A 22999-nucleotide genomic window follows, 5' to 3' on the forward strand; every position below is an offset into this window, starting at 1 on the left:
GTTTCAAGAGACATTGTTAGAAGAAAAAAATATTGTAAAAAATGGAAAAGGGTAGAGGAAATACATTTGACTTGGCTAGAATTTATATTTTAAAAAAACATACTAAAAGGATTCTGAAATGTCTAATGATCATCTCTGAAACATGAATTAGGAAGAAATGAGGTTAGTGAGGACAAACAAGTGTGCAAGAGGGCAAACCTTCCCTTGGTATATATATCGTTCATTCTTCAGATTTTTAAAAACGATTTTTTTCATTATTTGAGTCAGAGGCCTCAAATTTGTGATCCTCCTGTCTCAGCCACCCAGGTAACTGGGATTACAGTCATATACCACCACTCAGATTGTGTGTGTGTGTGTACACATACACATAGCATGTTGGAACATACATAAAGTTGACCATCCTAATCATTTCAGGTTTTTTATTCTTCTTTTTTTTTTTTTTTTTTGGCACAGGGAATTGAACCCAGGGCGCTTAGCCACTGAGCCACATCCCCAGTCCTTTAAGTATTTTATTTTTGTGTTGGGGTCTTGCTAAGTTGCTTAGAGCCTCGATAAGTTGCTGAGGCTGACCTTGAATTCATGATCCTCCTGCCTCAGCCTCCTGAGCTGCTGCGATTACAGATGTGTGCCACCATGCCCAGCCATTCTAACCATTTCTAAGTGTACTGTTCGTAGCATTAAGTACATTCCTATTGTTGTGCAACCATCACCATCCCCATCTCTAGAATTTCATCATATTCCAAAACTGAAATCATACTAATTCATGACCTATTAAAAATTCAAATAGGTGAGTTCAATTGTATATTAGATCCAAGAAAACTGAAATATAACTCTGAGAAATTTACTCAAAAGGAAGCCTAACAAACAGATGGGAGGGTAAAAGACTTCGAAAATAAGAGGTCCAATATAAAGTTTAACAGAAATTGCAGAAGGGGTGAACAGTACGGGAGAGAAGTGATATTTGGTGATAAAATGGTTGAAATCTTTTCAGACTTGAGGAAGAGTAGGAAACCTCAGATCTAATTACTAATAGGATAAGCAACAACTCTTCTGAGACATCATGGAGAAAAGTAAGATTTGTAAAAGGGGTCCGGCGGAGCGTCAGAGGGAGAGACCACACAAGAGACTTACTCCATGCAACTGGCAAAAGGGGATTTATTGGGGATCCATTCCAGCACGCTGGGGCTCCATGCTCACTCAAGAAGGGAGAGCAGCCCAGAGCCCAGAGCAGAGGTCAAGCAGAGCTTAAGTACACTTTCTGGAGAGGGCGGAGGCTTTGCATACATCAGAACAAATCATCATGAGGCGCGGGAAAATTGAACAACAACTCTCTGACGGGTTTAGTACATTCATTGGCGGGAACAATCTGGGCAGGGGTGATTGGTCATTTCTAAGCGGGGTACACATTTAAACTGATTGGTTTTGGAGCCTAGATTCTTACGTGCCAAGCTACCTAGAGCCCTTAGCTATTAAACAACCAGGGAATCAATGGAGATATTTACTGGGCAGTTCCCGCATTGTCCTAACAACTTACAGAGATTACAGGTTCCGGGGATAGCAGAAGAATTTTAACAATACCTAGTCTTTATTTTTTAGCCCAGGCCTTGCCATTTAGAAGCTTTATAATGCCCAGTCTTTTACACTTTAACTCAAGCTTTTGCAGCTTAGAATCAGCTTAGAAATTTTACCTTTACAGATTGAACACCATATAAAAAGATCTGAATAACAACTAGAATAAACCTACTTAAACTGTCGCATAAGAAAATCACCACTAGAGGTCAGAAGATCCTGGAGTAATATTAAAATTGGAGAGAAAATGGCAATTGGGAATTTTCTACATAGGTACTAAATCAAGAGAAAAGACAAACGAAACTGAAGTCTATATCAAGGCAAAAAATACAAAAATACTGGTGAAAGACATCCAAAAATATCTAAATAAATGGAGACATACACTATGTTAATGGATTGTGCTGTTTGGATACAATTTGAGTGCATTCCCCAAGATTAGTGTGTTGAAATTTAATCCCTATTGTGAGGTGTTAAGAGGGTGGAAACTTAATCTGACTACAGTGGTGTTGGGAAGTGGAGCCTTTGGAAAGTGATTAGGGTTAGATGCAGTCAGAAAATTGGATGAATGGTGCACGGGTCCATCCTCTCTGTACTGTCTTTACAATTCCCTGTGAATCCATGAATATTTCAAGAAAAACATTTTAATGTAAAATAGAAAAGAAATAGTCTATGGCTCTTTCATTTTTCGGATGGTAGATAAGAAATATTTGTTCCCATTAGACTAAATGTTCATGATGTTCAATGTCTAAGTTAAAAAAAAAGATAAGAAAGAATAACAAATATATGTAACATCTAAAGTAGTGGGAGTGGAGATAAAATTAAAAAGTTTCAATCCAAAAGGAGATAGGAAAGGAGGGAAAAAGCATATGCAACATAGAATAACGAGTTTTATAATATGATAAATACAAGTCCAAAAAATTATAGTAAATACAATTGCGAATGCACTAAATTTGCCAGTAAAATAACAAGCTATCAGATCAGACAAAAGAATGACAGCAAGCTATATTTTAATTACAAGAGACATCTAACACACAAGGGCACAAAAGATTTAAAATAAAGGGATAGAAATTATAGAAAGCAGGAAGGCACATTCCTGTAATCCGAGTGGTTTGGGAGCCTGAGGCAGGAAGACTAGAAGTTCAAAGTCAGCCTGAGCAATTTAGTGAGACCCTAAACAACTTAGTGAGGCCCATTCTCTAAATAAAATATAAGAAATGGCTGGGGATGTGGCTTGGTGGTTAAAAGCCTCTGAGTTCAATTCCTAATACCAAAAAAAAAAAAAAAATAGAAAGGAATAGTGAGCAAATACTACAAAATTATAGTGAGCAAATACTACAAAAAGTAAGTTGGACTAGCTATTTTAATATAAGGTAAAATAAACTTTAAGCAACAGATGTATTATGTTCACACAAAATGTGTGGGTGAAAATTCATAGCAGCATTATTCATAAGAGCCAAAATGTGCAAAAATCCATAATGTTCATAAATGATGAATGGATAAATAAAATGTGGCACAGAAACATAATGTTCAGCAATATGAAGAAAAGCTACAATATAAAGAATGGAAAACATGAATGAATCTTGAAGGGGCTGAGGTTGTGGCTTAGAGGCAGGGTGCTCACCCCTAGCACATGTGAGGCACTGGGTTCGATCTCAGCACCTCATTAAAATAAAATAAAGATACTGTGTCCACCTATAACTAAAAAAGAATTATGGAAGGTTAATGAAACCAATTACCAAAGACTGTATTGTATGACTCCATTTACATGAAAGACCAGAACTGGCAAATTTGTGGAGATAAGAAAGATTCGTGATGTGATTTTGTGATTTTGTAGGGCTGAGAGGGTGGTGCTGGCAGTGATGGGGTGTGACTGGTAATAGGTCTGGGATTCCTTTTCTGGGGAGCAAAAATGTTCTAAAATTAGATTGTTTTGATGGTTATACAACCCTGTGAATACACTGGCAAACATTTAATTGTACACTTTAACTGGAGAGTCATATAAAATGTGAATTAAAACTTGTTTTAAATAAATAGACTTAAAATCAAAGTATCAGTGATGAATTCTGCTTCCTCAAATGTTGAAGTTTGAACATTAGGGAAGCACACAGAGGTAAGCATACAAAGCAGGGTTTTATTTTATTTTATTTTGTGGTGCTGGGGATTGAACCCAGGGCCTTGTGCATGCAAGACAAGCACTTTACCAACTGAGTTATATCTCTAAAAACATGTTGAGAGCCACAGCCAAGTCAGAATGAAGCCAGGCATATTGCCAGAGGGAATGGTTGAAAGGTGCCGCCAGAGAACCATTGAGATGATGATTTGAGTTAAGCTGTATATAATTGCTGTGATGCTGGATTGATTGAGTTGTATATGGACCCTGCTCAGGAATAGGGCGGCTCCTGGAATCTGCCTTGGGCACCCTACTTTGGAGTTCCCAAGCAGTTCTCGAGGGGGTTCAGGGAGATTGGGCGCCTGGAGCCTGGTGGAAGGAGTGTGTTCCCTAGTAGTGTGTGTGCAGTGCCGGTGAGAGTTGGGGAATAAAGAATTGCTATTTGAACCTACAAGGCTTTATGGCAGCTCAGTTATTTGTGCCCAGCTAGACTGTGGCAATAATATTAAATATTAATATTAATATTAAATATTAATATTAAAGCCCCAAGCAGGGTTTATTTAAAAAGGGATAACATGAACTTCTTCCTCAAGGGAGAAGCCGGCCATAGCTGGTATCCTTGTATCCCAGAAGCGAGGTGTTCTACCCTTTTTGTGTGTCCTTGGCTTCCTTTGTTCTCTCTGACCTGACTCAATTTACCTATCTATATTGACTGCTTGTTTAATTCTGGCTTCATTATTAGTGATAAAAACAGTCACTACATCATAAGGGGGATAATTCTTAGAAGACTATGCTAATCCTAAACATTCATGTACCCAATTTTGTCCCAAAATATACAAATAAAAATGGTCGTGACTGTTATGCTTGAATTCGGGACCTCCCAAGACCACCAGAGACCCAAGATTGATGTAAGCAGCAAAGAGGTGTTTACTGAGAGCTAGCTCGGTCCTCCGCGCGCACACACACAGCAACTCAGCAACTGGTGACACTGAGAGGCCCGGAGCCCAGGGTTTGCAGCATTTTTATACATTCTTTGGAGAGGGCAGGGACTTCACATACATCATAGCAAATCAACACACACCTCGGGAAAATCAAATAACAACTCTAAAACATGATTAGCACATTCACTGGCGGGAACAAGTTGGGTAGGGGTGATTGGTCAGTACAAAAGGGGTATTCGTTGGAACTGATTGGTTTAAGCCAAGAGGGGTGTTCATGCTGAACTACATGGTTTCCAAACTTGTTATCAACTACCATAAACTACTGGGAGGGTCATCTGGCATCCCAGGTATTTCCCTGTCTCATGCTGATTGGTGGCTGCTAGGGGGCTGCTATGGATCCCCACCTAGCCTGACTGAATCAGGGACACCTGGCGCAGCAGATCTCTCCTGTTATTTGTAGATAAACAACTTAGCAGGGTGGGAATGTGCCTAGGAGTGCTCTGTGAGTTTTTCCAAGGACAAAGGCCATGTCCCTTCCTTGGACAGGCTTTGCTCTGAGATAGAGGCTAGTTTTTCAGTGACATCAGTGAACAAGGAGATGTAAGGAATCCCAAGAGCTCATTACCCCACAGGAACACCAAGAATATCCATGAAGTCAGTCATATGCAATTCTGGAAAATAGCCCAAAGTTTACAGCAACCAAGTAAATGCTAATCAAGTTGATTGAAACCCAATCAAAAAGCTCTGTACCATTTTTAATTAGCTTTGCTTAATTTCCCTCTCCTAGGCATAGTGATGCTCTTGAAGATGGTGGAATACATTTCTAGTATGGGTTCCAGATATCGGAGGAAGCAAAGCAGATGATTTCAAAGAATGGTGGTTTTCTCTCAGGTGTCTTCTTGAAGGATTAATGCAAATGTTAGGCATTTATTCATCTAACTCAGAACTGAACTTGCAGGGTGTAGAAGTGGCTACTTGTCACAATCGGCAAAAAGGTGGGACTTATGCAGTCTAAGGGGAGAGATAAAGAATGCCCATGCGCTTCTGCCCTAGTCAATGCATTATTCACTCAAATCATTCAATACAATTTCACTCTATAGGTTCTTTATCAAGGAAGTGAAAATCCTTAATGTTAGGTACTGCAACAGACATAATCAATTCGCAAACAATTCTAGATTAAGTCTAAACACTGCAAACACACTTAATCATGACAGGCTCATAACAGACATTTCCTCTGCATGCTAAGTTCAAGTGTCAGATCAAAAGTCTCAAACCTTAGGCTTTAAGTCCAGCAGATGCACACTCACTCAGACTGCAGTGATCAGGTCAGGAACCAAGGCAGGCTTCTCCTGGGGTGGAGCTGACAGTGGGTTGAGGAGAGGGTCATAGGGAGAAGTTGCAACTTTCACCAGGGTCAAGATGAAGCTGTAGAGTTTGAGGTCAATGAGGAAAATGTAGAGGATCAGGAAATGGTGAAAAGTAATTGGGATGTCAGTCCAGGTCCTCATCAGGCTCTCCAGCTTGTGCACATCAATATCAGCTGGCTGAGTATCTGTTCATTTGCTCTATTATTTATACTAAATTTGGGGGCTTTTGACCCCCCTTTCAATCCTTATCAGCTGCCACCAGATTTCTCAGTGACACCATTTACCCTGGGGTTAAAACATCTGGTCTGGTGATCCCCACCCTTTTTATAGGGTGTCTTTCCCTCTTATGGGGCAAGGACAACCTGCCAGAGACTTCACTCTGAGTTTAACAAGGGTGGGGGAAAGTGACTTGTTTGTGTGTGAGGGCCATACTGGAGGGCTCTGTTAGGTGTGCCTGGTGAGACTACAGGTTTCAAACTAGAGTTTTTAAAATGGAGTTGCTTAGGCTCAGGCCTAAGGCCATCCTCACAGGTCCAGTGACAGAGGAAAAAAATATTTTAAACTATCCCTAAATAAGTCCATACATTGGACTTACTAGGCAGAGGTCTTAAATCAACAGTTGTAAATATGCCTCAATGAACTAAAGGAATCCATAGCAAACAAAGGAAGCGGGGAGAACAATATTTCAATGTGTTAGTCATCTTTCTTTGCTAGGGGTGCCCTGCAATTGTTTATCTACCCTTCTGCCTCCTTGCCTTCTCATTTCTCTCGGCTTCCTTGCTGCAATAAGCAGAGTGGGGTTCCTCTTCCATCACTCCATCCCATCATGATATTCTGCTTCATACAAGCCCCAGAGCAATGAAGTCACCCTGACCCTGGACTGAAACTCTGAAACCAGGAGCCCAAATAACTTGTCCTTCTTTTAAGTTGTTGTTTTCAGGTATTTTGTGCTGAGGGCCATTACCAAGTAGGAATGACGCATCGAAATTTCCTTGCCAAGCGTACCCCATGCTGCTTAGAGGACATTTGATGGGACATTGCATGCATGCTTTAATGAGGTGACCTTGCTCAAGGACCTAGGCAGATCCGGGTTTAGAGCTGATCAGGTTTGAGGAAGTAACCGGCTCCTTGAGTTTAAGGCGTTGCCAGTTTAAGATAATGGGTTTTAGGGAAGTTGGAAGTTGAAGATTATTGCTGGGATTAGGGTGTTCCTGCTGCTTGTTCCCGTTGAGTTCTTGTGAGATTAAAATGGGATTTGGAGATAGCCTTGTGGAGTAGGTGAATTGTGCGGGCAGACGGCAGAACGCGATTGTCCCTGGACCTGTGTGGAGGCGGTGTGAGAGCGGGAATAAAGAATTGCTGTTTGAATCTACAAAACTGTGAGTGCCTCGTGATTCTGGTGCCAAGCCGAGACATTGGCCCTTGGCAATTTTGGTCACAGTGATGAAAGCTGACTAAGCCATCATACCAAGAAACAAGAAATCTGGCACACTGACAGAGAAAATAAACTGTCCTAAAGGAAGCCCAGAGACTGGACTTACTAGGCAAAGACCTAAATCAACAGTTTTAAATATACCTCAAAGAACTAAAGGAATCCATACAAAAGAAACTAAAGAGAACAATATCTCAATGTGTTAGCTTTTCATCACTGTGATCAAAATACCTGAGAACAACTTAGAGGAAGAAAGATTTATTTTGGTTCATGGTTTTAGAGGATTCAGTTCATATGGTCAGCTGCATCCAAGACAGATATATGGTAGAGGGGGAAAGAGAGAGACAGTGACAAAGACAAAGACACATAGAGAGAGAAAATAAACCAGAAGAAAGACAAAGCCTTTTAGGACAAGCCCCCAGTCACCTACTTTCTACAACTATGTCCAACCTCCCGGTAGTCCATTCAACTAACTTATTAGTTGATTAATTAATTCAGCAAATGGATTAAGCCACTGATAAATTCAGAGCCCTAAGCATTGCCCTACTCTGACCCTGCATGGGGGATGCTTTCAACAAATGAACTTTAGGGGGGACATTTCATATCCAAACTTGATAACTAGAGAATATTAATACAGAGATAAATTATAAAAAGGAACCAAATAGACATCAAAGGCTAAAATAAAAAATAACTGAAATGAAAAATTCACTAGAAGAATTCAACAGCCAGTTTGAATAGGCAGAAGAAAGAATCAGACTTAAAGATGGGACAATTGAAATTAGGCAGTCTAAGGAATAGAAAGAAAAAAGGAGAATTAACAGAGCCTAAGGAACTTTGGGGACACTATTAACATTATGTGTACCAACATACACATAATGGGAGTCTTAGATGGAGATAGAAAATAGGGGCAACAGAAAGAATATTTGAAGAAATAATGGTGCCTAAAATCCTAAATTTGATGAAAGATATGAATCTACACATGCAAGAACCTTACTGAATTCCAAGAAGAATAAACTGAAAGCCATCCACAATAAGCCACTTGTAATCAAACTGTTGAAAGACAAAAAGCTGGAAACGAGCACAAGTAAGGCAACTCAATAATATTCTCAGTTAAAAAAAAAAAAACCATAGAGGCCATGCAGCAATGGGATGACATATTTAAAGTGCTAAAAGAAAAAAAACAAGTCAATGAACAATTCTATACAGCAATACTGTGTGGAGAGTAGTGACAGAGAATGGGAAATCAGTGGCTGAGATTGGGGTCTCTGATGACTTCATGGCTGTGGCGTGCTTGGTGCCTGGGAAAGTGTCAAAGGTGTAGGATGCCTAGTTGCTCTGGCAATGAGAAGGCTTTGTGCTAGAGTCTTTTCAGCTTCAACCTTAATCTCAGGGACATAGCTCCTGGGAATAAAGAAACTCTCTTGCTACACAACCATAATGTTTTACCAGCTCTGCTTCTCCTGAACCTGGCTGCATAACAGTAATTTAAACAATGGACTTTCGAGAGCTAAACAAAACTCTTACCATTGCACATTATAACTGTAGAATGTAACCACTGAATAAGCTGAATTATGTTTCTAACACTGTAACTTCCATGAATACAAAGAATAATGCTTGCTTAGTCTTTAATCTGATTAATGAGACATATATAAAGATTGCTGGCATAATTCTTTAGACCTGCTTTTCCCTCAGAGAGATCCACCGGATCCCGGCTGTTATCATCAAATCTGCCTATGTGAGTCTTTATTTTTCTAATCCTCCATTGCCTCTTGCTGGAACCTACTAATTTGGTCATGCTGGTTGTGGCAATACTATCCTTCAAAATTAAGGGAAAATTAAGAAATTAATAGACTGAAAGAAGCTAAAGGAGTTTATTGCTAACTACATAGGGAAATGTAAGTATCAGTGTTATATTTTTGACTTGTAATTCCTCTTTTTATTAATTCATGTAATTTAAAACACAAAATGCATAAAACATTAGGTATAAATCTGTTGATGGGCAAACATTGTATAGAAATTTAATTTGAGACAATTTGAGACTACACAAAACAGGAAGTATGGAAATGTATAGGAGTAGAGAATTTTCATATTATTGAAATTAAACTGGTATTATTTAAACAAGATTATTATAAATTTAATATGTTAATCACAATCCTCAGGGTAACCACCACTAAGAAAGAAATTTAAAAATATTTATAAAAGGAAATGAGAAAAGAATAAAATGGCATACTATTAAAACTGGATCAGTAAAGAAGGAAGTCATAGAAGCAATTGAGGACCAAAAAACAATGAGCAAAATGGTAGAAACTGTATTAGCAATCACTTTAGATAGATCTGACTTAGTCTACTTGGGCTGCTATCCAAAATATAATGGTCTGGGTAAGCAAAACAACAGAAATTTGTTTCTCACAGTTCTGGAGTCTAGAATTTGAAGGTGCAGGTAGATTTAGCATCTATTGAGGACCTACTTCCTGGCTTGTACATGCCTCCTTTTCACTGTGTATCCATGTAGTCTTTCTTCATGTGTGCTTATGGAGAGGTATTTCTTCCTTTTCTTTCTTTTTTTTTTTTTTTTGAGGGGGGACGGGTACAGGGGATTGAATTCAGGGCCACTTGCCCACTGAGACACATCCCTAGCCCTATTTTGTATTTTATTTAGAGACAGAGTCTCATTGAGTCACTTAGCACCTCGCTTTTGCTGAAGCTGGCTTTGAACTCAGGATCCTCCTGGCTCAGCCTCCTGAGCCACTGGGATTACAGGCATGTGCCACCTTGCCCAGCAAATTCCTTTTCTTGTAAGTGCACTAATCCCATCATGATGGTCCCACCCTGATCACTTGATCAAAACCTAATAGTCTCCCAGTCCCCATCTCCAAATACTATCACTTTGAGAGTAGGACTACAACATACAAATTTAGGAATGAGAACCCAAACATTTAGCGCATAATAGGATTAAACTATTCAATTGGAAAGCAGAGATTGGTAAAATTGATTTTTTTTAAAAAGAGATAAAACTATATGATGTCTACAAGAGATACCCTTTAGATCTAAAGATGCAAATAAATTAAAAGTAGAAGAATAGAAAACAGGTGTTCATGTGAAAATAGCAACAAAAAGTGAGCTGGGGGTGACTATATAAGTAAAAAACGAAATATACTGGAAATTAAAAATTGCTATAAAAGCAAAGAGTTTTATTTTTCTTGTATGGGCTTGGTCCTACATGCCTGTAAACCAAGACACTGAGTCTGAGGCAGAAGGATTACAAATTGGAGTCAGCTTCAGTAACTTAGTGAGATCCTATCTCAAAATTAAAAATTAAAAAGAACTGGGAACGTAACTCAGTGGTAAAGAGCCCCTGAGTTCACTGCCCTGTATCAAAATATAAAAGTAAATAAATAAATAAAAGGGGTGGTATGTAGCTCAGTGATATAGCACAACTGAGTTCAATCTTTGGTACCAAAACAAAAAACAAAATGTATTAGAGCGGGGCTGGGGATGTGGCTCAAGATGTAGCGCGCTCACCTGGCATGCGTGTGGCCCGGGTTCGATCCTCAGCACCACATAACAACAAAGATGTTGTGTCCACCGAGAACTAAAAAAAAAATATTAAAAATTCTCTCTCTCTCTCAAAAAAAATGTATTAGAGCTAATAAGCCAATTTAGCAAATTTAAAGGATAAAACAATAACCCCAAAATATTAGTTGTATTTGTGAACACTAGCAATAAACAATTTGAAAGGGAAACTAAAAAACCAGTTTCATTTGTAATAGCATTCCAAAAAATAAAATACTTACGAATAAATTTAGTCAGTGGTAAAAAAGTCATACACTGAAAATTACAAAAAATTTTCCAAAAATTAAATTACATTTCAATAAATGGAAAAAGACATCTAATTTAAAATGATTGGAAGATTTAGTATTGTTAAAATGGCAATGGTTAGTCTTCATGACTTTTGATTTGGTAATTGTTTCTGAGATTCGACCCTGAGAACACAAGGTAACAAAAATAACAAAAAAATAGATGAATTGGACTTTGATAAAATGGAAAGATTTGTACAAGAATGGTCACTAACAAGAGAACACAGAATGGGAACAATGTTTACAAATCATATATCTAATGTTCAAAATATAAAAAAGAACTGTTACAATTCAACAAGGAAAAGAGAACTCAGTTAAGAACTGGGCAAAGAAAATATACAAATGACCAAAAAATACATTAACATTTGTCAAACATTATGTGTTGGTAGTTAGGGAAATACGAATCAAATTAAAATCAGAAAACCACTTAGCACCTACTAGGATGGTTAAAATTTTAAAAATGGACAAACCAATTGTTGATAAGGACGTGGAGTAATCAGATCTCTAGTACACTGCTAGTGGGAGTGTGAAATGTGCAGCTGCCGTGGACAACAGATTGACAGTTCTTCCGATTTAAATATAGATTACAAAAGGACCCAGCATTTGGTAAGGTACATATGTATCCAGCATATATACCACTTCTAGGTACATTTCCCATAGGAGTGAAAACAGGTGTTCATGCAAAAGCTTGTACAACAATGTTCAGAACAGCATTACTTACAAGAGTTAAAATGTGAATGAAATTGGAGTAGAAGCAACTCATATGTCCATTAATTTAACAAACAAAACATGGTATATACACATAATGCAATATTATTCAGTCATAAAAAGGAGCGAAATATGGATACATGCTGCAGTGTAGGTAAACCTTGAAAACATTATGCTTAATGAAAGAAGCCAGTTAGAAATGGTGACATATTGTTTGATTCCATTATATGAAATGGTAGTGGTTGCCAAGGTTGGAAGGAAGAGAGTCAAGAGTGAATGCCTAACTGGCATAGGGCTGCTTTTTGAGGTGATGAACATTTTTGGAAAAATTTTGGGAACTATCTCGTGGAGATGGCTGTTATTTTTATAAATACCACTGAATTGTACACTTTAAAATAGCTAAAATGATATTTTTTTAATATTTACTTTTCAATTGTAATTGGACACAATATCTTTATCTTATTTATTTATTTTTATGTGTTGCTGAGGATCAAACCCAGGGCCTTCCACGCACTAGGTGAGCGATCTACCTCTGAGCCACAATCCCAGCCCTAAAATGATAAATTTTATATGCATTATAACCACAGTAAAAAACAAAACAAAACAAAACAACAACAACAACAACAAAACAATGAACAGATTCATGGGGGGGTGGGGGCGGGGGGAAGAACCAAAATGACATAATTATTAAAGGCATGCTTTCCCCTTGGAACCCAGTGCCTTGCACATGCTAGGCAGTGCTCTGAGCTACATCCCAAGCTCTTTTCATTTTTTTTTTTTTTTTTTTTTAAGACAGGATCTCACCAAGTTATCCAGGCCAGCCTCAGATTTGGGATCCTCCTTGTTCCAGTCTTTCCACTAGGTGGGATTACTGGTGTGGGCCACAGTATCTGGCTAAAAGGAATTTTAAAAGAACATATTCATTAACTGATGCACAAAGCAGACAGCAAACCGGAATATAAATATTGGACCTATATAACTTCTGGCTGATGAGTCCATATAGAAATTCATATTTGCCTCATAGAATATAAATTCTTTTCGGGACGGACACAGAATATTTATAAAAATCATTAAGACAAATTCAAGAAATACCATAGAAACAGGTACTTCTCATATTCTTTCCATAATTTAAGTGAAAAATACTTTAAAAAATAAATAAAGTAAAGAGGGAAATGATCCAAATGATTCTACTCCGTCTCCCCACCCCACCCAGCAAAGGAGGGAGTCAGAATTAGGAAAAAATCTCTTCTGTCGGTATAGAAATATGATTAGGCGGTAGATTTTGATGAATATAATTAAACTTCGAGTAGGATAATGACTGCAAATAGCATTCGTTGGTTGTAATTAGGCAAAATCCTTTAGAAGGAGCCTATAGGCTCCACTACTAACAGCACGCCTGTCCCTTTTCTGCCTAGGCTTTTCGTTAGTCTCTAACCACTGACGGTCGATTTCCGTAAGCAGGTGAGGGAGGCCTTAGTTTCTTTGATCCGGTGTCTGTCAACTGTCATTCAACTATACTCAACTTGCTATTTCCAAAATTGGGTCTCGGTTCTCCAGAGCTGACGAATCCTGTAACTATGAAATGATGTAGCTTTTTTGAAACGCTTTATACAATTACGTGTAACAGTGGGTACGAGGGAGTGTTTTTCACGACAGCCGTCTACCGTGGAGAAAGTGCCCCGGTTCTCACAAACTTTAAAGCCCTCCCAAGTTCCTTTGGAAGAACCGGCTTCAGTTTGGAGACACACGGACCAGGGCGGTTTCCACCATTACAGGTTGTCTGGAGAGGCGGGAAGGGGAAACTCCCCGGCTCCGTGAGGAGGAGGAGCCCCAGCCCAAGGCGGCAACTAAAAGCACCTACTGGCCCGAGCCAGGCGGAGTGACTAGCCCGCCGCCCTTTCGCTGGCGCCTGGATCGACGCCTGCCTGGCGGGAGTCAGCTCGCCCCGCCCCTCCTCGGATATCGGCGGGCGATTGGTAGTGCCTGCACGGCGCGCGCCGAGTTCGACTGGCGCTGTCTTCAGGGGGAGGAGCCTCTGACGCCGCCTCTGTAGCCGCTGCCGCCGGCCTGGTGTGTGAGGAAGGGCCTAGGCCCGGCCTGCTGTAGTGGGGTTTGCCGGGCGTCGAGCTCGTCTCCTTCGTCTCCTCAGCGTCAGCTTCGCCCGCTTCCCGTCCCCAGCGGGCTGGGCGTGGGGAAGACCTGCGGGAGCCATGGAGGATGAGGTGGTTCGTATTGCCAAGAAGATGGACAAGATGGTGCAGAAGAAGAACGCGGTGAGCGCCGCGGGGCGCGGGCTGAAAGGGAGGCCGCGTCGGCCGGGCCGCGGCCCTGAGGGCTCTCTCGGCCCTTCACACCCGGGACTGGAGTCTTCGACGCCGCCACCCGGCGCCAACCGCGCCCGAGTGCGCGGAAAGGCGAGGGCGCGCGGTCTCCCGGCCGCCGGCGTTAAGGCGGGTTCTCGGTCCCTTCTTGTTGGTCCAGCGCAGTGAGGCTGATCGGGTTAGGAATTAGGGCACCTTCTCTTCTGATTGGAAACTTTAGTGGTCGTAAAACCTCCTTTACGTAGCAAAAGAATCAAAGAATCCAGAAAGCTCTCTCTGTCGGGAAGAATACACTCGGCGCTGGCCGGTGGTCAGCCACTAGAAACTGCCTCCAAGGGAGGCATCTGACCGGTTTTAGACAACAGGGGCTAAAACGTCAGTCGCCGGGATCTTATTTTTGAGGAGGGTTAAACGTCGGTTTGGTTACGGAAACTGCATTACAGGTTTGGTTAGCAATTAAAAAGGTAGGAAAAAAATGCCCGTCTCATGCAAGTGGCCAAACATTATTATTATTATTTTTTTTTTTAAAAAGTGGATCTTGGCGTACAAAAGAGCTGTGATTAAAGCACACATCCTAACCAGGGATGGATTTGGACAAATGTTTCTGGGTACTTTCTGAGTGGCTGTCGTGTTATCTTGTTATTGACGGGTGTCACTGTGAACGTGTTCTCATTTGTGTGAGGTCGTCCTACAACCAGTTTCTACTTTTTGTCGACCTCTGTGTACCACTTTCAGGCCCTTGGCTTCAGAGTCATCTTTTAGCCAAACTTCCATGACTGTCTTCACCCGAATGTGTTTCTCCTTGTTCACATTTTCACTATGGATGTGCCTGAAATCATTTTCTCACTTTTGAAATAAACTCCATGTCAAACTATTGTGGAAAAAAACAACAAAAACAAAACAAAACAAAAAACCGGGTGCTCCGAGTCCCACAGCTTGGAGAGTTGCAAACCATCTGCCCAAAATTCTTTTGTGATTCATAATGCAGCTGTGGGTACTAAGGTATATCTGCTTTACAGATAACTGAAGTCAAACATTAAGTGCTCCTATTTAAACTAAGTACTGTGGAATTTGGATTAAGCCAGGAACTGGGTTTTCTACTGTACAGCGTGCTTTCTACGTCACCACCAGATTAGGAATTAGTGTTAACACAAAATATTTTAGATTTCAAACATCCTATGTTCCTCTTTTTCCATCAACAGGTGCATTACCCAGCATTTTATTTTGTGCCCTGATAATCTGTATTTGCAAGTTTGGCCTTTTAAAGTATTTCCTGTTTGTTTTCTGTTCCAAATATTACTTGTACCATTTTTTTAAAATTGATTCAGCTGTTTTTTTTTAATTCTTCACCGCAAGTGATGAGTTTTAGTTATTTGATAGGTTTAGCATTCTGTTATTTTGAAATTTTGAAATTGGGAAATTTCTTCTCTTCCTGGAGTTCTGAAGATTTTCACTGTAGAAGCTTCCATGGGGAGAAAAATATATGATTTTTTTCCTCGTAATTCAGGTTATGTGTGTATCCTTTAATCATCTAATACGTTAGGCATTTGTTTTTCTATCTTCCCTTTCTTTGTATTATATATTTCTTAAAATGAGAAATTCCTTAGTGGACAAGTATGAAGAAGAGAAGTGTGTATTTATCTTCGGTTCTCAGATTGATATTTAGTAAATCCATCTGGGAGAGAATAAGAATAAACTCCAGATAATCTTCAAGTCCAATTTTTCATATCAGATAAGTTTTCTGATAGTTCAAAACTTAACCAGTATGAAAACTTGGCCCCCTCTCCCAAAGACAGGTAAAATTTGCTTTAAAAATGTTTTTGTTTGTTTCTCTTTCGTTTTCCTGTCTATCCTTTAGAAATTCAGACAGGCTGATGAAATAAAGAGAAAGGTCAGAGTGACAATCCTTCCCTCTCCCTAATGTACCTAATCAACCCACAGATTCCTTTCTAAATGTTCAGAAGTTGTTTGGGGGGTTGTAGAATTAAGGACAATTTTCCCCCCCTTTGGTGTGTGGATTTTTCTCTTATGTGTTTTATTTTGTACTTTTATATGATGAGAGGAAACTTTGCTTGAAGAGTAATAGTTGTTATTTCACTTAACAAATTTAAGTGCTGTTTTTGAGTATTGTTTTAATAGAACTGTAGATGTCACACTTAGCACAATAAATGATATGCTGTTACTCAGCCAAGTATTCTGCCAAGTACAGTGTTTCCTACCTTAGCTCTTTTATTCCTCAGACAGTTTTGTAAGATAAGTATTATTCTTATCCTAAAAATGAGAATTTGGGAGGTTAAAACTCTGGCCAGAACCACTATATACTTTCTGTCTCTAAGTATTTGCCTATTCTGGAAATTTCATATCAGTGAAATCATGTGGTCTTTTATGACTGGCTTCTTTCACTTTGTATATAATGTTTTAAAGGCTAATGTGACTTCTTTTTGATTGTTTTTGTTGTCTAGTACTCCACTGTACTGACACTTTTTTTGTGTGTGTGGTACTGGGGATTGAACTCAGTACTGTTTTTATATTTTACTTTGAGAGAGGGTCTCCCTAAGTTGCTGAGGCTGACCTCCAACTTGTGATCCTTTAATTTACATTTTCTTGGTGCTGAGGATCGAACCCAGTGCCTCCTGCATGCTAGGCACTGAGCCCCAGCCCCAGCCCCCCAAAAGCTTAATTTTGATGAAGTTGAATTTATGTATTTTTTTGTTTTGTTGCTTATGTTTCTTGTGTAGTGTAGTTATAAGTTTGAGATGGTATAGTGAAATTAGAATTCCTAATTTTATAGTAATGTTTCTGAGCTATAACTCAAAAATTTATAATTTAGTATTTTATTTTTTAAAATGTGAATAACCTCTTAATTTTTTTAACCTTGCAGTCTCATCTTAAATCCTGAAAAGTGTTTGAATTGATTGAACTTAAATATGCTCACTTAAAATGCTGCCTTATGGCTCTTTATGGTAGAAATAAATTTTATATCTTTGCACTTCTATTAACGGTCTCCTATATGTCAGGCCCTCTCTGTTTTGATACTTTCATCTGTTGTCTCATTTGATCATTTTATCCACTCATGTCAGTGTATTATGCTTATAAAGAAGTTGAAGTTTAATGGGGACAAGTAACATTCCCAAGGTCATATAATTAGGAAACAGGAGTATGGATTTGAATATATAGCCATGTTCTTACTTTTTAAGGCCTTTCTTGTTCCCTTTTTAAATCTCCTTGAGAGGAATGTTTGTATCTTATAGTCTTGTACATACTGGGCACTCAGTACAAATTTGAATACTGTGTTTCATGAAAGCACTTATTTCTGTTAACAGAAGCACCCACAGTGTAATAAAATAGTGTGATAGCTATAGCTTAGTTTTCAGCCAGTACTGTGAACTAAATATATGACTTTGGAAGTAACAGAGTCAAGTCTTTCTTTCTCTTGCATCATTATCTATAAGAGATGTTGCAATATAATCAACTTGACATTTGGAGGCAAGTGATGATTGGGAAAGGATAGAATGCAGCTTCTTTTTCTTTAAAAAAAATTCTTTTTTTTAAGTTGTTGATAGAACTTTATTTATTTGTTTGTGGTGCTGGGGAGTGTACCCAATGCCTCACAAATGCTAGGCAAGTGCTGTACCACTGAGCTTACAACCCCAGCCCTAGAATGCAGCTTCTTGTTTGATAATGCTGTTCACTTGAGTTCACAGAGCAGTACTGCCAGTAGCATTGGTGGAGTAGTAGAATGGGAAGTGGAAATGTGAGAGTCAGAAGACTATAGTTCTTGTATTTGCTGTTATACTACCCACCGGTGTGACATTGGGCAAGTCAGTTGCCATTTCTGGGTTTAAGTTGTTTTTCTTTTTTTTTTTTTACCCCTTTATAATTGAGAATTTGAAGTAGATACTCAAAGATTTTTGTTCATTTTAAAATTGCCTGGGACTCATATTATAATAGCTCAGTGGCAGAGTGGCAGGCCCTGGGTTTAGACCCCAACATCAAAATAAAATAAAATTTCCTGAAGTTAAAAGGGTTTCTATCTTGTGCACTGCTGTATCCTTGGCTTGGAACAGAGCAGCACTTGGTACATAGTGTAATCAGTATTTATTGAGAGGCAATGGAGTATAATTTGATAGAAATGAGGTAAATCTCACCTTTTCTAGTTAGTAATCATATGACTTCGTTCAAGTTTCTTAACACTTCTTGTGTTAAGAAATCTGAAGATACCAGATTTCCTGTGTCCATAGTATTTAATATGAAGGTGGAATGAAATAATACATGTAAAGTATTTCACACACTACCTGGCATACAGTAAATACCTAAGGTTGTTGTTACTAAATTAATGGCAATAATCATCTGCTTTTTGCCAGTTTCACTCATTCAACTCATCATAGTTGTTTCTTAAAGAAACTTAAGTGAAATTATTATTATCATCATCATTATTATTACTACTACTACTACTACTAGGAGTTGAACCCAGGGCCTTGTGCATGCTGGGCAAACTTTCTATATCTAAGTTACATCTACAGCACTGAAATATTGTCTCAGTTGGTTAGAAAACAGTGTAATTATGAGAAAAGGGTCATAGTTTTTTATGTGTTAATGTAGCTTTTTTCTTACTGCCAAGATATATCTCTATAACCAATCTCATTAAAGAGGCCTGAATAGAAAGGACAGTAATGAAATTAATGCAATCTACTGCTTCTACTTGGCAAACAACCTAAACCAAATGTCATATTGCTGATGTGTTAGAAGAATCAACTTTAAGTATGCCAGATGGCATTATATAAGCCTCAGGAGAGAGACTCCTTTTTTAAGAAAATCCTAGAAGTATAATTTTTTTTCCTTCCTTTCTAATTGATCTGTAGTCAGAAATGGATCAGAAAGTCAGTAGAGATGTGGGTAGGAGTAATGTCCTTGGTATATAGAGGACACAGGTCCACAATCTGTTAAAGCCCTTGTGGTCTGATCTATTAAGGAATTCAATTTTTTCAGATTTTATAAAATAATATGGTCTGTCATATTATGTAACACCCTCTAGTTAAATCTGGGCAGTTTTTAGTAATCAGATATTAACATTTCCATAGTGAAATGTAGTACTCTTACTTTTAAGTAGGATAAGTAGAATATAAATAATTTTACATCTGCTGAGATTAGGTTTTGCTACCAAATGAGTTATTAAAATCCTATGAAAAATCTATAACTTTTTGGATTTTTGAAATTTTTTGGTCTTGGGATTTGCAAATAAGCAGTTGAAGATCTCAGTTGCTCCCCATAGTGTAGAAATTTTTGTTTAATAATAAATTACAAGTTGATGTTAGTTTTCTTTTCTAACAGTTATTCAGTGCCTCTGAATAAAAAGAATTTATAGCATTTTAAGATCAAAAGGTATCTGGAAGCAATGAATTATTAAACCCTCTGTAATAACCTGTTTTGTCATTCCTGTTGAACTTAAAATTTTATTTATGAGGTACTGAATTAAGTTAAAATGATCTAGCTGAATGTTGTGGTGTGCATGTCTGTAATCCCAGCTACTTGGGAGGCTGAGACAGGAGGATTGCAAGTTGGAGGTCAGGTTGGGCAATTTAGGGAGAACCTGTCTCAAAATACAATAAAATAGAAAGTAGGCTGAGGATATATTCTCAGTGGCAGAGAGCTTGTCCAGCATGTGCAAGGCCCTGAATTCAATCCCTAGCATCACACAAAAAAGAAAAAAATAAATGAAATAAAATGAACTTTATTTATGTTGCCAGAAGAAAAGTTATTGTTGTTTTATTCTGTGAATCAACTTCAAATGGAGCAGTTACGTAGGTGGAAGCCTTTATTTGATTTTTATTTAGGAAATAGCATATCATGAAAGTTCTTGCTTGTTCTTTCATGGTATGTAGTGAGGGGCATCCTCTGGGATTCTCCCCACCTCCTCATATGCTGTGTTTTGTTGATTTGTAAGATACCTAGTTTTCAGATTTTAGTTATTTTGAAAAGCAGGATTTTACCAGTATTTTTTTTTAAGAGGGGGAGAGAGAGAGAGAAAATTTTTAATTTTTATTTTTTAGCTATCAGTGGACACAACATCTTTGTATGTGGTGCTGAGGATCGAACCTGGGCTGCACGCATGCCAGGCGAGCGCGCTACTGCTTAAGCCACATCCCCAGCCCTTACCAGTATTGTTGACAGATGACAGTTGTGATGTACTTTCACAAGCAGAACATCAAACCCAGTATCATAACCTGTGGAATGGATGTCATTGGCTTAGAAGAAAATCTGAGAGACGTTAGTGGAGCACTCTTGAACCCTGAAGGACTAAATGTTTATGAACAGCAGTGGAAGTGAAAAATTGCTCTACACACTACAAAGGCAGCCTGAGGGCTAATGGTCTTATCCCTTTTATGCATTCTTTTATGAATTACTAGTATTTTGATAAAATTCTTTGGGGGCTAAAAACAAATATGTTGAATCTGAGTTAAAAAAAAAAGGATTCATAAGCATCTAATTCTGAATGTGAAGAAGTTTAATGAATGCTTTAGCCAGTTTGTTTTGCTCATTTTTAATTTTATATATATAAAAAGTGACATGATTAAAAATTTCAAGTCTAAAAAATTCTTTTAGTAAGCAAAAATTAAAAATAGTTTTAAGAAACTTGTATCATAATTTAATAGTTTTTCCTTTATTGCTAGTTGATGATGTGTTTAAATATAGTATATTAAGTAAATATTACTCTAAATAAAATATGATTAAGTGCATGTATGACATATGAAATATGATATTAAATAAGTATCCAATTGAAATGTTTGGCCAAAAACTATAGGTGGTACTCTTGGTTCTCATCCTTTCTTAAATTTAGGTGCTTTCTGTTATTCTACCATGAGTCTCTTATTTCTTCCCTCTGTCATCTTTCGTGGTAAAGCTTTTGACTTCAGATGAGAATTGAGAATGGATAGGATTATAGGCTTAACATAGATCTTAATTTTGAATTTTCTTTCAGATTCAGTTCTTATCTACTTTGCAGGAACCAGGAAAATAGTGTGTTCTTGTGACAGACTGAGATACTAGATTTTTAAGAATGGAGTTGGAGAATATCATGATAAGCAAAATAAGCCAATCCTACAAAACCAAAGGCCAAATGTTTTCTCTGTGGATGCTAATTCACAATAAGAAGTGAAGGGAGGGGAGGGGATGTGTGGGGATAGGAAGGATAGTAGAATGAAACAGATGTTATTACTGTATGTATGTATGTGAATGCATGACCAATATGATTCTGCAACATGTACACTCAGAAAAATGAGAAATTATATCCCATCTATGTATGATATATCAACGCATAAATGTATTCTACTGTCAGGTATAACTAATTAAAACAAATTAAAAAATAATAACAAAAAGGATTTTAGCAGAGATAACCATTACTACACTTTCTGTACATGGGTGAATGATAAGAGGCTGCAGCATCTTTGGACCTCACTCTCACTTTCTCAAGGTTGATTCCTTTCTCAGGCAGGTAGTCTCCATGGAAATTTGGAAATTTTATATTTCTGTTCAGAATACACATATAAACAAATACTTTCACAAAATTGTCCCTATCAACTACTTCAAAAGTACTGGTGATAATTTAGGATCCATAAGTGGATTTTATGATCTTCTGATGAGTTTCAACCCTCATTTGAGAGATACTGTGTATGTGTTTATGCATATGTTTCTTTGTTCTCACATGAATTAATGAGCCATTGTAAATGATTAAGTTGGCTTGTCCCTGCTTCAGTGTTATGGGAATTTAATATAAAATTATTCTATTTTATAGGCTGGAGCATTGGATTTGCTGAAAGAGCTTAAGAATATTCCCATGACCCTGGAATTATTACAGGTATGTGCTCATATGTATCACAGTTCTTTTTTTTTAATATTTTCTTATTGTAATTGGACACAATACCTTTATTTTATTTATTTTTTTATGTGGTGCAAAGGATTGAACCCAGGGTCTTGCACGTGCTAGGCGAGCGCTCTACTGCTGAGCTACAATCCCAGCCCCTGTATGACAGTTCTTTTTAAAAAAATATTTATTTTTTAGTTGTAGGTGAACATACTATGTGTATTTCATTTTTATGTGGTGTTGAGGTTTGAACCCAGTGCCTCACTTGTGGTGGGCAAGCACTCTACTGCTGAGCCATAAACCCTAGCCCCAGTGTATCACAACTCTTAAATTGGTAGTTTTTATAAAATGAACATTTTCAGTATCAGTATGAGTGTGTTGGTCAATCATGTATAGCTACTGCCATCATGAGTCTAGCTCCAGGGTGAGGGTGACAAGGTATTAATCACTTTTTTTCCTCCTTTTGTTGTTGAATGAGAACTCCCCCCCCTCCACATTTTTTATTGGTGCATTATAGTTATACATAATGGTGGGATTTGTTGATAAGTATTCTTATGTGCAAAATATAACAGAATAATTTGGTCAATATCACTACCCTGCACTTTCTCCCTCCCTCCCCTCCTCTGACCCTATGATCTATTGCTGTCTCTTTGATTTTCATGAGTAAATCCTTTTCCTTCTTCTCTAGCTTCCACGTTTTCCTCTTTTAACCCCACCCAAGCATGTACAAAATGAAACATCAAATATGTACACATGCTGGGGGTGGTTGCGCACGGTAATCCCAGCAGCTTGGGAGGCTGAGACAGGAGGAACTGGAGTTCAAAGCCAGCCTC

General features: G+C 38.2%; 1 protein-coding gene and 1 long non-coding RNA gene across 2 annotated transcripts in view; one reads left to right on the plus strand and one right to left on the minus strand.

Moving 5' to 3' along the window:
• Positions 1-1131: 1131 nt before the first annotated feature.
• Positions 1132-14021, minus strand: LOC144365493 (uncharacterized). The gene is made up of 3 exons (XR_013423995.1): positions 12789-14021; positions 10942-11011; positions 1132-6045 (listed from the first exon to the last, which is right to left on the minus strand). It is a non-coding gene; the product is annotated as an uncharacterized LOC144365493 (long non-coding RNA).
• Positions 14022-14036: 15 nt separating this feature from the next.
• Tcea1 (transcription elongation factor A1) overlaps positions 14037-22999 on the plus strand; it is a 39884-nt gene continuing 30921 nt past the window's right edge. The window contains exons 1-2 of the mRNA XM_005322908.5: positions 14037-14257; positions 22098-22160. Coding sequence (XP_005322965.1) covers positions 14195-14257; positions 22098-22160 — 126 coding nt within the window. The 5' untranslated portion in view covers positions 14037-14194. The remainder of the gene's footprint in view (positions 14258-22097; positions 22161-22999) is intronic.

This window comes from Ictidomys tridecemlineatus, chromosome 7 (genome assembly GCF_052094955.1).
Source record: "Ictidomys tridecemlineatus isolate mIctTri1 chromosome 7, mIctTri1.hap1, whole genome shotgun sequence".
Classification (NCBI taxonomy): domain Eukaryota; kingdom Metazoa; phylum Chordata; class Mammalia; order Rodentia; family Sciuridae; genus Ictidomys; species Ictidomys tridecemlineatus.